We start from the raw sequence: 17,594 nt of genomic DNA, 5'->3' as shown, positions 1-17,594 counted from the left end.
ATGGCAAAATGTAATATTTTTCAAAGCAAATAAGTATTCTTTTGACGATTTGGATGGATAAAACCGTTATTGGTATCATTTCAGCCATAAGGGATTCACCGTACCTTATCGTAAGTTCCAAGCTAAATCTCGGTATTAAAGGTTTGATGTCGTATGTGACTTGCTCATCATGCGCAGCTTCCCAGTTGTTTAAGTTAAACGCAAATGGTTTCAGTCATTTACAAGGAGCTTGTAAAAGGCGTTTTAATTCATCTCATTGAAAATAACTAAGTGTAAGACCTCATTTTTCAGTAAGATAACAAATGAACTCATTTTCGCCAACAATTGAATGCATGGTTTGAAGACAAAAACGTCCCTTTTCCCAAAAGTTTAGCATGCATTTCCTACTGCAAACACATAAAAAACATTTTGTGTTTGTTATTTAGATTGGTTTTTGCAAAAGATCGCAAATTCAAAATATTTCGAGTTTATGTCGTCCCATTGACGACTGTTAGATGAAAAATTGATAGGAAGCCCAATAAATGTTATCGCAACCCATGGCAAATTATAGTTTTGGATTTGTTAGAAAAGCAGACATTTATAAAAAATAGCAAAACATCCTTCTCGTTTTTTGTTAAAACATGTGTTAAAGAACGGTATAACATGCCGTTACTATTAATCAAAATGGAAAACGGATGGCTAGTTTGAGAAAAATCTCGAAAATGCTTAGTTCGGCTAAACGAATGTCTACCACTGTATTTGGCTTATCCTTGATACCCTTGAGCGAATGGATTTTTCCACGCACTTCTTTCGTATTAATTTGATGTTTATGGTCACAGATTCCCTTGAGCGAATGGATTTTTCCACGCACTTCTTTCGTATTAATTCGATGTTTATGGTCACAGATAATTAACGTTTATTAATATACTTATCGCTGCTGCACACGTTGGCCGGTTTTATATCGTCATCATTGGCTAGACGTACCGGAGCTGTGGATATTTTGGACAAACATAGCTCGAAGTCACAGTGTTAATTGCTGCCGAAACGGCGAAAGGTGATGATCAATGATTAGTAGCATTAGATCAAGAAACGTCTAAATATATTAGTTGAATGGATTTCGGGTTTTAATTTAATGGGGTTGTGTGTGATGCTGTGTTACATGAGCTATAAGCGCTTTTGTTGTAAACTGATTGAATGGGCCAAATTGTTAAATTTATAGGTTTCCTTTAAATGAACTCCGAGTAATCTAATAACATCTATTGCCTATATTACTTTTTTATTTCTGTTTAATAGATATTTCACCTACAGACGGATACCGAGTAAGATATTTATCATTTACACCAGCATTATTAATGACAGTAGTGATAGTTCTTCCTTAGAATCATGCCTTTTGTTTCAATTGGTTTGCAGAGGCACATTCTGCTGGTGATATGTATTTAACCAATCAGAAGTGGTTACTCTCCATCAAATTGAGTCACTATTGGAGTTTAATCAGCACGACTGTAATTTTTGATTCATTAATTCACATTTGTTGGTTTAATTCACATTTTTGAGCCCGCGAAACCTTCAGCCGATCTCAGCGCCATCGTATTTAATTCGCCTTTGCTTGTTCTACAGTAATTTCCTCCTACTTTCAGGCGTTGAAGTCACCGAGAATCACCTGTTGCATATCCCCTGACTATTTCCGGTCTTCTTCAAAACGCAAAATCGGGCGAACGAACGAGATGAAACGAAAAGCAACTCAGAACAGAATTGTTATACGAAGATGTAGAGTTGACTCTGTCATGAAATGAACCTCTACAGTTAAAGGGGAGCATAGAATCTCATTCCGGGGAGGCAAAAGAACGAACGAAGAAGCACCCGACCGTTGATATTCATCGGCAGCAACCTGTTGCATTCTTTACGATTGGCACAAGGAACTCTTCTACTTTTCAAACTGTTTCGTTCGTAAACAATATCTACGAAACTATTACATTTGTGGTATCTTGAAAGGAAATATGTAAATTACAGTATTTTTTAAAAGTAAACATTACCTTTATGTATCGTCTGTGCTTCTGTTTGCTGTTCTAGTACAATGCTATTACCTGGATTTTTGCAACTTTATGGATAAGATTAGAATTTTGATTTCATACAAATTTGATTTCATCTACGATACGATAATTTCATTAGCAAACATTACTTAAATGCTGTCTTACTATCAATAAACGTCTTATTTTTATCATTTTAGTATTGATAACTTTGTAAACATTTTTGATAAGAACAAAAGGCCCTATTTTTTATCATTATTTTATATCGACTTAATGGGCCTTCTTGTCCTGGCGGATAGACTCACGTTTAAAATATTTTTAATTACTTGATGATTATTTGATATAAAATGCTATTCGAAGTTTGCACAGAAAATAAACGCTAGTTGAAAACCGATTGAAGCAATTAAAAACCTAAAATACAAAGTCTCTCTTTCGTGTTGTCTTATTTTTTTCCAATTAAAATATGTATAATAATTGCTACTTGGAACTTACATTTTATTATTCAAATACATAGTACTTATAACTGAGCATTTAGTACAAACTTCGAAACATTTCTATATCAACTTTTAAATAGGTTTTTTTAATTTTATTTGTAACGATGAATCATTTTGTGTTATCTAACCACTTCATGTTATTTATAGTTATTCAGCAGAATGAACAAAGTACTTACCGCTTCGTCTAATGGAAACAATGAAAAAACATTAAAAAAATAAATTTCTATTCAATCTGATTATCAACAATAGAAACATATGAGTGCGATTTTCTTGTAGAAAGCTCCCTTTCGTCTGTTGGTTCTATCGTGCCAACACGTTCACCAACGCATCGCCAGACCGTCCGCGTGTTCATTATCATGCCGTTTAAACCGAGCCGAAGCGCACGCATGACAATCTAACGGGCCCATCCGAGTCAGTGTTGGTTCCTTCCACCTTGTTGGTTTAGGCCTCCCCCTTCCCGAATCGTGTCGTCATCGAGCGTGGTTCGCGTTCCGCGGCGGTCCTCTGTGTTGGCTCGCTTCCCGCTCTGGCTCTGGTCGTCACAGTCTACGATTCGCCCTTCACCATTCCGGACGTGCTACTCCTTCATCAAAAGGGGAAACCAACTGTGCTCGCGATCGCAAGAAGATACCATCCGCGCAGATCAACACATCACCATCCCGTCCATCCCGTCGAGCATTAAAAGGTAAGTATTAGCCATTATGTAAATGTGAAAAGATCAGCAAGATCCGCCAGATCGCGTACGCTAAACGATCCACGTACCGATCGCTGATTGGTCCGCTGGGAGGGTCCATTCGATCGAATGCTAATCGATCCCAACCGGGCCCGGCGGTTGATGACGTCGTGTTTGCGTGCTGACCGAATCAGAACCGTGCGCCAGAAAATCGGAACCCTCCGAATCCGGTCAGTGGCAACGTGGCAGCAGCTAAGCATTCATCGCGCAGCAGCTGGTTCATTCTGGGTAACGGGACATTGGCGGAAGAATCGGGAACAACGTGACGATTCCCCGTCGTCGTCGTCGTCGTCGTCATAGTCGTTGTCAATTCCCGGTTGCGTGGAGCGAAACGGGGCGATAAGCGTGGCGAGCGAGTGAGCCGACCGAGTGCACAAGACCGAGCTTGCGCTTCCCTTCTTCTCGAGATGGACGTCCAAGTGGAGTGAATTCCCACTCCCGCAAATCGGGGATGCGGACAGAGCGAGCAAGATGGGACGCTAGAAAAGGGGGGGGGTTAAGTCGCGTGAAGAAAGTTTGTGTGGCCGACCAGCACCACGGACCTGGAGCAGCACGGCAACCAACCTGAACTTTCATTCGTCGTTGTTCCGCTGTTCAAACCGGTGGCTCGTGCATCCAGGTGTGTCTCTCTAGTGCGTGTCTGTGTCCGTGATTCCCTTCCTGTCCCTTCCGTCCCGGCAGATACCCCAGTCCCAAGTCCTGTTTGGTGCCATTTGCAGAAACTCAGGCAAAAAGGTTAGTAGAGTGTAGAGTCCGAACCCTGACATCCCCGGTTGGCTGACGGCGGTCGTCACAAATAAGCCACAAATGGATCGCGTCCGGGTTTTGCCGGTCCGCCTGATCCGGTTTGTCCGGGGACGGAACCGGATTCTCAGAAACCGGCCCCGCAGACAGTGCCAGACCATTTCTCCAGCCCCTCGGGGGCCAACAGGGAAAAGTGAATGTACCAGTGCGTACGATCGGTACTCAGCAGGTCCTCAACGCCGCGACGTATGTTTGTGGAATGTGATGCCAGTCGAGAATCGACGAGGGTTTTTTTTGCCGCGAAACCGATTTCGCCTGCCGAGGAATTGGCCCTTCTATGGTTCGCAGGGATAGAGCGCCGCTAATCGGGTCTCTAGTAGGCCAAAACAGGAAAAAGACCTGTCATCAAGTGCGGGTATTGAGGCGTATCGACGCGTTGGCAACATGCTGCGCGAGGATCAGCAACGTGGCTGCAGCAAGTGCAAGGTCAAGGAATGCTTATCACGGATTTGCGACTGCATTATGCAAGCCGTCGCTGTGTGCAAAACCATTGTGCCATCTCTCTGTACACTGTTTCCCTTGGGGAAGAAAAGGTTCAGCAAGGTTCACGGTGATAATGGAAGTTCGCCATTGCTGGCCGAGAGATTGCATAGCCTACACGAGCCAACAGTTTGCAAGCTTATCTGAACGTACGCTACGCTTCGTGTGTTGTGATAGCATAGGTTTTCAAGAAGAATCCTAATCCGGTTGAAGAGCACGCGTCATTCGTGAAGAAATAGTAGTAGATCACTGCGAGATGAGGTTTCAAATTGAAAACAATGAAATTCCATCTCGCGCGACAAATTTTGCAGACATTTCATCAAATGGCGATTCCTAGGCCATTTTTCACTTCACGATGGAATGTCCTATCTGTGATCGACAGCCAATCATTCAATCAATACGCATTGTTATGTTGCAGATAGTATTGTCAATCGTTTACTCAATTTCACCTCCCTCTCTCTCTCCCCGTGTTTTACAGATGCTGTCGAAGCTCGTCATCCTATCGTGCCTGGTGGCGGTCGCGATCTGCGAGTCGAAGCTGAAGGTGGACGTGGTCAGCGTACCGGAGGGCTGCACAACCAAATCAAAGAATGGTGACATGCTGACGATGCACTATACCGGCAAACTGACCGATGGAACCAAGTTTGACTCCAGGTAAGTCTCCCAGCAGTCACCCAGTATAAATCAGCGGGGAGCCCCCGGTGCTATCGATCTAATTAGAGCCGGCTATTGGCCAACCGGCAGTTGTTGGTGACCGTACAAGTGGTGACAGCAACCCCGGTATGACGCTACTGCGCCGTTTATCGTCTTATCGCGATGGCCGGTTCCAACCCCTTTTACCCGAAAACAACTGATAATCCATGCGTCACCAACCCCGGTGCTGGAGCTATTCTTTCCCTTCCATACTGTTATGCTTCAATGCAACGTTCAATGTGTTGTTCATGCCGATGTGGCGTTAAGGCGAGGACATGCTGTCGGAACAATATTTTACAATTTGCCATAAATTACAAACTCTCAATGAAGCTTTTCACACGTGGCGCACGGGGTGCGGTGCCCATTGAAAATGGGATGAAAAGCCGCAATGCGTACGCTCGCGTCACGCTACGGTGTCTGGTGTCTGATGTGGCGCTGCTGTGTGCCAAACGGTGGCCGGCCAACTCCATACCAACCCCTTGATTGAGTTACGTTGAAGGTCGTGATGCACCACTGGCCACGGGATGCGGCGGATTGTTGTTGTTCTACACTCCGCTTATCTCTACAGTTGCTCTTCTACTAGCTGCTTCGAGTTGTTCTGAGCGTGATGCTCTTCAACTAACTAGCTGTCCAATCAAGGTAAAGATTGTGTACCGCAAGTCTGTCTGGACGCACTTTACGCACCGGACCAGCACGTGCTTTCAACGCGCGCGCGCAAGAATATGCTTCAGTGCTTCACCATTTTCCGCGCTGTCCCCCGCAATATGGGCCTCATCTTTTATGAACGAACAGGGACAAGCGGAAGGAAGAGTAGAGAGTAGAGGTTTCCGCTGATTCGTGGTGGTCCATCAGCAAAACGATTTACGACTCCCGTAGGCACGTTCCTTCGAGCGAGCAGCGGCAGCGAGTGTCTAAGCTTTGGAGACGACGACGACGACGACGACGATGATGACGTTGATGGGAGGATTTATTTATGTGCGAACCTCCACTTTTCTCCGAGTGACTGATTCTGTCGTCCTCGGTGTAGCTTCCCCGTCAATTTGGGGTCAATTTTCCGGTGGTAGAATACGAACAACAGCTTGAGACTGGCCGGGGATATAAGAATACCACAAGCTGTCAACCGCGTCCAATTGCGAAGGGGTTGGTGGACTTTTCTTGAAAAGTGAAATCGACGCATCTCCCGTGGCTACTCCTTTAACTCGCGCGGGGGACAGCGGACGAGCGCCTGTAATTGACAGCCGGTCCTTGCACGGTCCAGTGGAACAGCTTAAATGTGACGATTTAATTACCAGATATCAGGTCCTCGTGCCAAGTGAAACTCCTGGACTAGAAAAAACAAACCAAAGGCCCCGTGGAGCGGCTCTTTTGGAGCAGATTATCCGGTTCAGGATTTGCCTATTTCATCATTAACAGTGTCTCAACTGCGTCTGGCAGCTTGGGCGCATATTTGCATGTTCAACTCCGGTGAGTTTGAAGAAAGAAAGTATTGAGCTCCTATTCACTGGTTGTTGGTTGGCGCATCTCCGTGAACCATCGGGCATGGTCTGGAAATGGGACTTTCTCCCTGGCGTGCACTGCAGGTTGATTTGAAGGTGATGGATATAAATGAGGCGTTACCTAATTGGTAGCAACCCGTCGATTCATCTTCTTCGTGCTTGGCATATTAGTTTGATAAACGTCTCCCGCCACGTGAGTGATTTATTAAGACTTTCGGTCATTAGGATTACCTCGCCAAGATGGACAGCTGATGGATATATTGATAATAGTAATTGAACTGTTTCTGGCAGTGGTGGTGCTGCTGCTTATGGTAATCGCCAGTGATTCGGATCCCCGGGAACGCCAAGCGCAGCTTATGTGCACAAAGTATTCGAAGATAATGCATAAAACATCTCGTTACTCACTCCTTGTACTCGTCATGAATGCACAGCACACAGCAAGCTTATGATAGCGGCTGGTATGAAGATCCTTTTTGGCGATTCACTGCTCGCTCGCTCAAACCCGATCGGTAGGTTAATTGAAGAGTCACTGTACCGTCGCTTACGTAAGCAGGCGCCACTACATAACCTCAAACGTTCCATCGTTATCTACTCCACGTCGGCCGATTATATCTCTCAATCTAAATCGCGTCTACGATTACGCGCCGTGACGTGTGGTTAGGCTTTAGTTCGCCAAAGGCAAACGGCAACGCTTAGCTGGCAAAACGGTGGTTTGGGTTGTACTTTCACTTGTTTGATGGTGGCGCCCGCAGCACCCGACAATTTGGGCGATTAACGCAGCGCCTAGCAAAACTGTCACCGACCGATGGCGATGAGAGATGCTACCGTGTTCCAATGGCGCCGAACCTCCAGAAGGACCACGGAAGCAGACGCTTGCGAGCTTCACACGTCGCCAGGGAAGGGAAAGTTGGAGTGTTTGTCTTAAATCTTAGTAGCAACACAGTGGTGGTGTGTTCGCTGATTTGTTGGAGTAGAAAGGCACAATCATCACTCGCCCGCCAGCCACCAAGAGTTAGTAAACGAGCCCGGAAGTCTGGAAGTCAGCACAATATCGCGGAAAGCAACAAACGCACCGTGGCGAACACAGGCGGAGAATGCATCTTTTATTTCCCGATTTTTGTGTTTAGTTTTTTTTGCGGTTCACGTGAGCACGTGTGGGAACGTTCGACGTGTAAGTGTTATGTCGGCGTGTCTTCGTTCGATTAACCCACCGGGAGTGTTTTACGTGGGACGTGCCCGGCAAAGAAATGTATCCGATGGGGCCATTGGCAGTCGCCATTGGGAATTTACATTCTCCTTCAATGCACATGCTGCTGCTGCTGCTGCTAATGATACTGTTGGTGGTGGGAAATGGACAATGTTTGTTTAAATCCTTGTTTTTTTTCACTTTTGAACCGCATCATCAAACATGCTTGGCGTACCCCATACGCAGACGGTAGTTATGCTTTCAGTTTTATTTGATTCCGTGTTATGGAATTCAGGGGATTGGATTGAATGTACCGACGGTTTGGTGAACGTGTGTAGGGAGGCAGGTTATTGCACTGGGGTATGAAATTACGATGACGTCGTGAAGGGATTTTATCGGCAATACGCAAGCAGATTGTAACAAGTGCATCCTGGTCCAGCATTGGCGTTAGTAGTGATCGTGCTTGTTTGGTGAAGATTGAGCAGAGTGGTGCCACAATGTTGTGTTAAGATTCTGAAAGCGAAATTGGGAAGCAATAGTGAATCGAGTAATAGAATATTACTGCAGCCTTTGTTTTGGCGATTCTGCTTTATAAATCTTTATCTTTCTTTATAAATCGATTCTTTCTTCTTCTCGAAATGCAATCGAAACTCTGTTCTGTGCATTTTGCTTTCTTCGTAGCTAAAGGGGCATTAGGGAACCATAACAGAATGCTGTCTAGGCTATATCCAATTATAATGTGCTCCCAATATCAGCTGAAAATAACTAATAACAGCATTTAGTTTGCAAAATGTTCATTTGAGATTCCTTATTTTGTGTTCTAATTATTTTCATGAGACACTTTGTCAAGATCAGGTTGGAATTTGAATATACAATGACACACATAAATTATTATCATAACATAAGTCATGTTTTCCTCATTTATTGTTTTCTTACTCGAGGTATCTGCCTTTTTTGAAACAAAGGATTGCCAATGGATTTGAGTTATAATTTCATGTGTTGATTCTTTTAAAGGATATTACGGATGAACTACTCTTCTGATGATTAAGAATCCTTTGATTATGAACGAAGTAATTTTTCGCCTTAATTTCTTCGAGTAATTGATATTTGGGAAAGTAATCATGTATAATAATTTATAGTTAAAATCATGGCTTAAAATGAAAAATCTTGCAGTGTAGTATGCAAAAGTTTAACATAGGTGTTTATTGCAGGGGAAATTATGGTTTACTTTTAACTGCAATATTATAAGAACTGCGGGTTTCATTGCGGTTAATCGAATGTCTAGGGCAAACCAGCATATAACCGGCATTTGCTTATACGTTGGAACAGCAGAGGTCTTAAGTACCCACATATTTGAAGCATATTTCACGTGTATACACGCCACGTATACACGTACATAACTGCAGATTGATAGAGTGAATAAAAATATCTGTTTGGGATTAATCACGTTTATGATGTTGCAAAGCCTTAGTAAAACAAAGAAGTGTGTTACTCCACTCTGAGTTACAATGCAATCTGTATGATCCGCATTTCAAAGTGTATTCTTTATAATATGTTCTTGAATCTGCGTGAAAAACATTATTTAAGGTCTTTAATGCTTGGTTGATTTGTTATGTTGTAACGGATGCCTATGTGAAGACGGTTCATGATTTCCGCTATGAATGGATAATTTTATGAAATCAAGTTTGACTGAACCTATTAAGCTTACTTTATTTGTTAGTCAGCATTACTATAATGCAATCGTTTATAGATATTATTCATTGGACTAACTTACAATCGATTACCAGTTGGTGAACTAGAAAATCGTCTATTCCAACAGAAAACCCGTAGTTCCAAAGATCATTATGCCACGATCGCCAGCATCAATATCATGCCCGAGTAGCACGATACGCCATTGTACCAGCATGCAGCTTAATCTAATGAATTCATGTTACTCCAGTAGCAACAGCTGCTAGGTGCACTTAGTAAGCAACAACTCCTTAAGCGTGTTAAGTGATTCCATCTCTTGAAACCCTTCTTCGCCAAGCTTTTTAGAGCATCGCCTCATCTGCTTCGGGCTCCATTTCACTTCACTAAAACGCGACCATTGGTGTCCGAAGCAAAAGGAGTAAAGGATAGATTTTGTCTCCCATTTAGCCGAAGGGTGAAGGTGAGATTTATTATTGAAACAACACTCCCTCCCCACGAGATCACCAGTCGAGGTCGCTTCTTTTTTCCGCTGCTACTCAACGGTCAATTTGAAAATTAATCCGACTTATTTGTCGCCAACACGGCAAAGTGTCGTTTGTCCGCGCTGTCCCGCGTGTTGTCGATGGTGATGGAGGGAAATAAAAGAAACGGATCCAACCACAACCCCCGTGGCAAGCGCTGGCGAATGATGGCGGTGGTGGTGGCAGTGTTTTGCTGGCACTTTAATGTGTCGTCCGTTGTAACATGTTTATTATTCATGCTGCCACTGCCGATGCTGAGAGACAAAAATGGACGCAACGTAAAGATGGTCGCAAGCAAGCCTGGTCTGCTGCTCCCACTCTGGAGGCTCGCTCCGGAGGCATCGCATTGCTTAAGAGAGCGGAAAAAGACGAACGATGCCAACGAGACACACGATGCTGTGCTCGGTGCTCGTTTCCGCTTTGGCCACACGCTGGTGGTTTTGGCAACGGAACGAACGAAGAGGAAGAAAGGGGGACCAGAGAACGGCAAGCGACCGGTGCGTCGGGTGGGCCCACTTCCTTCATTCTTTATCGCCCTCGGGGACACATGGTTGCATAGTGAGCAGGATATCAAGTTGGGTCTTATCACCGCCCGTAACAGCGCTACCCTGGATGCCCGTGAAGAGGCCAACATGAACAAAAAACCCGAGAAACAAACGACTACAACGACGTCGACGGCCACGATGTCTTGCAAAGATGAACTTCAATCTCATCAATTATGAAGCAGATCGCATTCCGGTGGCCCCTAGGAGTCGCCTGCGTTTAGCCTGCGCTTGTCTGCAGCATCTTGTGCCTCCCAATGCGTTGGTGAATCCTTTCGTGAAGAATACGTACGCATAATGTACTTGATTTCTGGGGGAGGGAGCACAAAACGCGCCTCGAAACGACTTAGTGTCCCAGAGCGAGTTTGATTGTTAGGCAAAACATGAGTGATTGCTGATGTAATGCCGGTAAATCACGGCACCGATTGATGGAGCTTGTGTGCGCAACAATCAACCAAGGGAATTGGGGACCTCCAAGCAATTGCTCTCGATGTATCTAGGCCAAAAAAGCAGACAAGCTCTTCTGGTACCAGGTACGTACGACGAGCTAAAGAGTCTTTAAAAAAGTTCCATCGAGCGCTTGTCAGCGAACGTCTTCTGCAGAAGCTCCCGTGCATCCGCTGCGTGACGTGGGCTTGGAGGAGAGCCTGACGCTGTGGCGACAAATTGAAACATAATCGGGTCATTCTGGTCCGGTAAGCTAACCGAGAAGGAGGTTGCAAAAGTTGTTCATAAATCTGCACCGCACCGCAAACGAAAGGGCTAGCGACCGCATGTCTCGGTCTCGCTGGCAGGATAATGACGTTCTCGGTGGAGCTAATTTCCGGAAATATTGTCTTCACGGACGGGGCGATGCTGTGTCAGTGCAGCAGCCGGGAACCGGGAATGCAGTGGAATGCGCGGCACGCGGTGGTTTTCCATTTTTATGGCACCGCCGCACGGTGTGTAAGACGATACGAACTGATGCGCCTTGACCGACCGCCCGAACGTCGCGGCTAGGAGAGCAAAAACAAGAGGAAAAGAAGAAAGGGGATGAGCAGTTTATGATTATGTGCCGTGGCCTCTCTTCTCTCCAGCCCCTTTTGCTCCCGGTTTGGTAACGCTTGAGGAAAAGTGATAAATTAAGCGTTCTTACCCTCGTGCATGGATCGCTCTTGAAGCATCCTTGTAGAAGGATGTGTCGTCGTTGTCGGTGGAGGGGTAACATCATTATAAAATTTTCAACATCATACACATGCCAGCACACCGTCTCTCTTCGTATGTCGACTGGATCGAGGGTGTGGGATGCTGGAAAAATGTTTTATGAGTGGGAAATTCGTTTCCCATTTGATCTCACGAGCTACTGTGCTCGGGCTTGTGCTGAGCGTCCGTCCTTTTGGCGTGTTCCCTGGCGTGTTTAGAACGTGATTTCATAACCGGCAACCGGCCCCGTAAAGGGCGCCCCCTTTTCATAATCGACCACTCGAAAGGATGTTCATTTCCGGAATTCGCAACACGGGACTGTAGGTGCGCCACTCCACGCGTGTTCGTTCTGCTTCCGAATTGTGTTCCCCATTTGAGGCGCTGAGGTGGTTTTAGGTTCAGAAGTGGCAACTGGCGCAGAGAGCGAGCTAGTGTGTGCTCGCATTTTCCCAGTTTGCCAATTGGTTGGCCCGCTACGATGGTGGCCAACGGTGGCTGAAAAGAAAAATCCGGAAAACAATTGGATAAATCAGATATTCATGTAAAAAATCTAATATGTATGATACACTTGTCTCATTTTCATAAGAGAACCAAGCAGTGTTGTAACCGAAAAAAGGGAGTGTCTGTCTGTGTTTGTGAGTGGGTGGTATGCAAAGTGTTATGCTGTCAGCACGGTGCTCATCCAGTTAAAGGATTACGCGATTGCGAGGTGCGCGAATGTAATGGAACAATCTGCGGCTTCAAGCTCTTCGTTCACAGATGGAATTGGTGTTTAGGGGGAATGATATTGTTGAGCCTGCTGGTCCCTTGAAGCACTGCCTGGTCGTAGGGAATGTAGTTTTTGTGCTCGAGAATACTTTAAAGAGCTGCAACAGCTTAAAGGTTAGCTTCCTTTTTTTCTCGAGCGCACCGAAGTCACTTCTAATCAATGGGAACTAGGCAGAACCCTTTCGAACCCCCGCCAGTTGATCGATGGAGAGCGCCATGAACTCTTGGGCGCTCGTGGTGATCAAATTCCTGACATGTAGCCAAGATAAATCTCTAAATCGTTTTTGATGAAGCAAGCCCACAGCCCACGATCCCATCTGCAATACTTTCTCTATTCGATGAATAATTGATCACGGTGGCTGGCCGGGGCAGCCTTTTTTGGTGGTTGTGCCCTCTGGACTGTGAGCAAAATAGTATCTCCATCCTTTCGGGCTGCCTGGTTAGGATGGGCAGAACGTAAAATAACGAACCACAGACACCCAGAGAGAGAGAGAGAGACAGAGAGAGAGAGAGAGCCCGAGACTCATAAAATTGCCCGCAAGTTCTTCAATTGCTCCAGCCAACTCCAGTCGCAGCCGAGGAGTCTTGGTCTTGGTAGCATCTTGCTTTTTTTGGTGTTTTTTTTACTCCGGACTCCGAGGTGTCCATTGCAGTGTTTTGCTAGTAAAATTTTCACCCCTCACCAGCTACCGACGACGATTGACGTGGGATACCGGCAAAGTTTGTGTTGCTCCAAAGATACTGGCATGAATGTTTGATAGGAGCAGGATGTAGGACGTCTTGACGGTTTCTCTTCGTCACATGGTACCATGTGAGCTCGTGGTGGTGATGCTGTCGCGTGCTACACTGTCATCGTCACTCTACCAAAGTCCTTTTTGCAATGAGTCTAGCAAGTGTTGAAAGGCGAAGGAGTCAAATACAAAGTTTGGCGAGTGTGGCCGCGAGCGGATAAAGTTTAACCATTACAGCGATTTGATCGATCGAACAGACGACGGATTAACATTGTGGTAAAAAAAATGTTTCTAAAGAAAATATCTTAATCTTCTAGGTATTCGTGAGAGTAACCGTTTTATCGTTTAACGTGCTGCGGCATGCAGTAGCTTTTCTTTTATTTTTTGCGAAAACAATTTGGGTCTCCAATTTAACAGAACTCTACTCTTCCTCGCGATGAAGCAGAACCTGAAAATATCGCACTAAAAAAGGGAACTACAACCGAACCGACACACATTAACGTAAATAATGCATCGCTGCATGGTTGTTTAAGTTGCCGCTGTTGGAATCTTATCCTTCCAGTAGAAGCAACCTGGCCCGCCATTTTCGCGCCAAACTTTTATGTCCTTGATGGCGGTGGCGACGGTGGTGCTTGAACCATCCACGACCGAGACCAAGATTGCCCCGTTGCATCGTAAAATAAAGCCCCACGCGGTGTAGCAGACCGTTTCGACGCGGAGGATTTCGCGAACAGAATCCGCAAGAAAAACCGAAGGAAATAGAACAAGAATAAAGGATTCACTACGCTACAACTGTACCAGGCGAGGATCGTTGGAAGGTTTCTTAAAGGACACAAGTTCGGTCCATTCACCAGCCGGTTTTCGCGGCGCGGCAATGCAAGCCTCCTACATTACTTGTTCCTTTATTGCGCTCTATTTGCGACTCCCAGCTTCTCCACCGAAAGTGTAGTACATAAATTCGTGACGGGAGAAGAGGGCGCGGGATTTTGCGTACGAGCGATTTGTGCTCTTTATTGTTATGGTTATTGATATATTTATGTGACACTTTCCGGTGTGGTGTGGCCTGTGAGATTATTTCTGCTCTTGTCTTGCTCTGCTTTGGGCGCCCCCTCGTCGGTGATTCAGCTACAAATTGCGCACCGTTGTTTCGATTTAAAAGCATAATTTTGCAATAAGCAACAGCAACAGTGTGTTCATGCACAATAGGTATGAGGTATAAAGCTGTCAGTAGTCCACCTGTTCACAGCTGTTTGCAGGGTGAAGGTAGATACGAATATTTTGTAGGGCAGCATTCTAGCAATTTACGTGTCGCTCCTGGGTAATCAGATTGATTTTTGAATCGAAGATTCAAGCCTATTTGTAGAAATTGATGGAATTGTATCTGTCAATTCGTATGTGATGAATTCGTTGCTATTTTGAAATCATCTAACGAATTCAGGATCACCTTAACAGGGGGCTTCGGTATTTTTTTTTTGGTAACACATATGTTTAACATTATCCCTGAATGATGATTCTATCCAGACTATTGCGTAATTTTTTTGGATCAATCGAAGCAAAACTAACAAAGTTATAGATTTTTGAAAATCCGCGTTTCATACAAGGTTCCATGCGGCTCGTTGTGAAGAGCTTTTCCCAAAGATAACGTTTTCAAAGTCGGTGCCCATTGTAGTGCAAAAACTACTAGGCCGATCGATTTCAATTTTTTTATGCATAATATTTACTCTCTTTGCCAGGTAGCACCGTCGAGATTTCATTAAAATTGTTGATACTTTTTTTTAAACAAATCTTTAATAATCGTGTTTCTAGGCAAAATCGCAAAAAGTTTCACTTTTTCAACTTTAAAAATCTGCCAAAAATCTACGAAAAGTAAGAAATTCATCAAAAAACTTGACGGGACTATTATCTTATTATTATTTATTATCTTTCCAACGAGTATCCATTTGTATTTTTCTGATGACTCATCACGCAGCTATGAGCCATCAAAAAAGAGCCGGTGTTTTCAGAATCAAAAGACTTGCCCTTTTAAGCGACGAACCCAGTTTGATCAAAGTGTGATCAATTTTTCAACTTCAAAAATCTGCCGAAAATCGAAAAACAGGAAATTCAACAAAAACTCGACGGGATTTATATTTCTGATGACCTATCACGTAGCTACGATGGGCATCGTAAAAAAGTATCTTTTAGCGGACGCACCTTCATAAATTTGATGTCATGGATGATGTTTTCATTAAATCTTCCCCAAAATAGAACGAAATATTCTTAAAAAGTTGTGGTTAAACAAGTCCATCATATGAGAGAACTAAGTTAAATGGTTTCTTCACAAAAAAAGGACAAAAATTATCCTCTTTTTGGCCAAAAATTACCGAAGCCCCTCTTCATGTGACCGTCGTATGTCTAGAAGTTACGGAGAAAGCTTCATTATTCCAATTGCACTCGTCACTCATGACATCAGACCAAGTAGCAGCATCCATTTTGTCATCTTTTTCAAGTCAATACCCTCATCGTGAAACCGAACTTTCCTCCGATTCCTCCATAGAAGCCGTCTATATGATTGCTTCCAAATGTATCACGAATGACATCCGTGCGAAATGCAAACAAACCGTTTGCATTTCGCTGCCACTCCATCGAACGGATACCAATACGGTAGAGAGTTGTTCCGGCTCGGATCGCTAGTGCAATCAGATTGTGACTCACAAGCTCAGGTCAAACCGCCATCGAGACTGCCCGCTCAATATGGTTCAACTGCAACTTTCACCGTTGCTTTTGAGAGGCTGGCCGATCGTGATGATCATTCCGTACGTGGTTCGTCGCAAAAAACTAAACGGAAACGGAACGGAAAAAAACACAATAAATCGTCCCACACAAACAGCGAAATGGTGCCGCACCATTTCAGGTGCTTTCAAATCCTTGTGCGATGAATAATCTGCCGCTTGAGGGTGGTACGCTCAAGATGGAGCGAGAAACTTCTCCACGATCCCACTCCAAGCCTCGATGCTGCTCATTTCTCTGGGTTAGTTGGGTCACATTATTTACGACACCTCTCACCCCGAACGGAAGTTCACTCTGCTTGGAGGCGGGTTGATTTTTAATTGCCCCAATCAACGTGACTACACCGAGGCTACGCCAGGCTGGCTCACTAAGAAAGTAGATTGAGTGACGGAACCACAGGAAAGCGTCACTCTCCAGGCGCATTGCCCCGTGAGAGTTATCGGAGAAAGACAAATAAATCCTGTTGCTCCTGCAGGTGCACGACACGGCATCGTGACAACGAATCACAATGATAGAGAAGCTCAACCGCCCACCCGCGAGATAGAAGACAACTGACACCTTTCTCGTCGTGTGTGTTTGTAGGCAGGATTTGGCGACGACCTGGCGAAAAATGATATTCCCATCGTTTTTGGTTTAGTCCCTCAAAACCGCTCACCAAGCAAGACTCGCTTTCCGGATGTTCGTTGGCGCCTCTGCTTTCGGTTTCAAGTCTCTGATTGGCTGACGTGTTTTCCCCGAGGAGCAGGGTCGGTTGAGTAGAGTTGGATTCATTCCTTAATCGTCTGTGGCGTGTGCTCGCCTCGACACTGTCGCTCTGGTGTCTTGGGTACTCTCCCCGTTTAGCCGAGTCCACACATTCTAGAAGAAACACTGTCGGCCCACCAGGGAACGGGGCATAGCGAGCAGTTTGTTTATGAATGTCATTTTTCATGTTTTGTCAAGCGAACGAAAATGCACAGCGTGCAAGGGGAGGATGATGCGAACATGGTCTATACCGTTGAGGCATTGTGGAGAGAAAGAGATTTGTACGTTAAGCAAGATGTAATGCCCGTTGTTGCCTCAGTGGTACCGTTTGTTCTGCTGACAGTCTGGATGACATTTTTGTATCATTTGGATTCTTTTTAAACATTTGCAATTCTCTCCAGCTGGGAATTGGCATGTTAATACGCTATTTGTGTCTTAGGATTCATATAAATCGTCAAAACTTATTCCAATGCATCTAAATCTATAACGTAATGAAGCGCAAAAACCGCTGAAACCGTAGGTCACAAAGGGCCATTCCATTTTCTAAGGAAAGCTGCATCGTTCGCAGCAGTAAACGAAAAGAAATGGTATCTTGGAGATGGCGTCGAACCCCAAACCGGTTCGTGGCTATACGGGGGGCAAGTTACGCAATCTTCTCAAACCACAACTACCCCGGAGTGCCTTTGAACGATGACCACAGTTTGCGATTTCGAGTACCGCCACCATTCGCTACAAAACTGCTGGCTGAATGAACTA

At 44.8% G+C, this 17,594-nt stretch overlaps 1 protein-coding gene across 2 annotated transcripts in view; it reads left to right on the top strand.

Annotated features, from left to right (window-relative positions):
• The first annotated feature begins 2,931 nt into the window (after positions 1 to 2,931).
• LOC126580907 (FK506-binding protein 2) overlaps positions 2,932 to 17,594 on the top strand; it is a 19,243-nt gene continuing 4,580 nt past the window's right edge. The window contains exons 1-2 of one of the 2 annotated variants that reach the window (XM_050244253.1): positions 2,932 to 3,185; positions 4,996 to 5,171. In XM_050244253.1, the coding sequence (XP_050100210.1) occupies positions 4,996 to 5,171 (176 nt within the window). In that variant the 5' untranslated portion in view covers positions 2,932 to 3,185. Of the gene's footprint in view, positions 3,186 to 3,733; positions 3,969 to 4,995; positions 5,172 to 17,594 lie in introns of those variants that run through there. The other variant, XM_050244254.1, reaches the window with a different exon arrangement.

This window comes from Anopheles aquasalis, chromosome 2 (assembly GCF_943734665.1).
Source record: "Anopheles aquasalis chromosome 2, idAnoAquaMG_Q_19, whole genome shotgun sequence".
Lineage (NCBI taxonomy): Eukaryota > Metazoa > Arthropoda > Insecta > Diptera > Culicidae > Anopheles > Anopheles aquasalis.
Note: the sequence above shows the minus strand (reverse complement) of the source record. Positions and strands in the feature narration are given on the sequence as shown.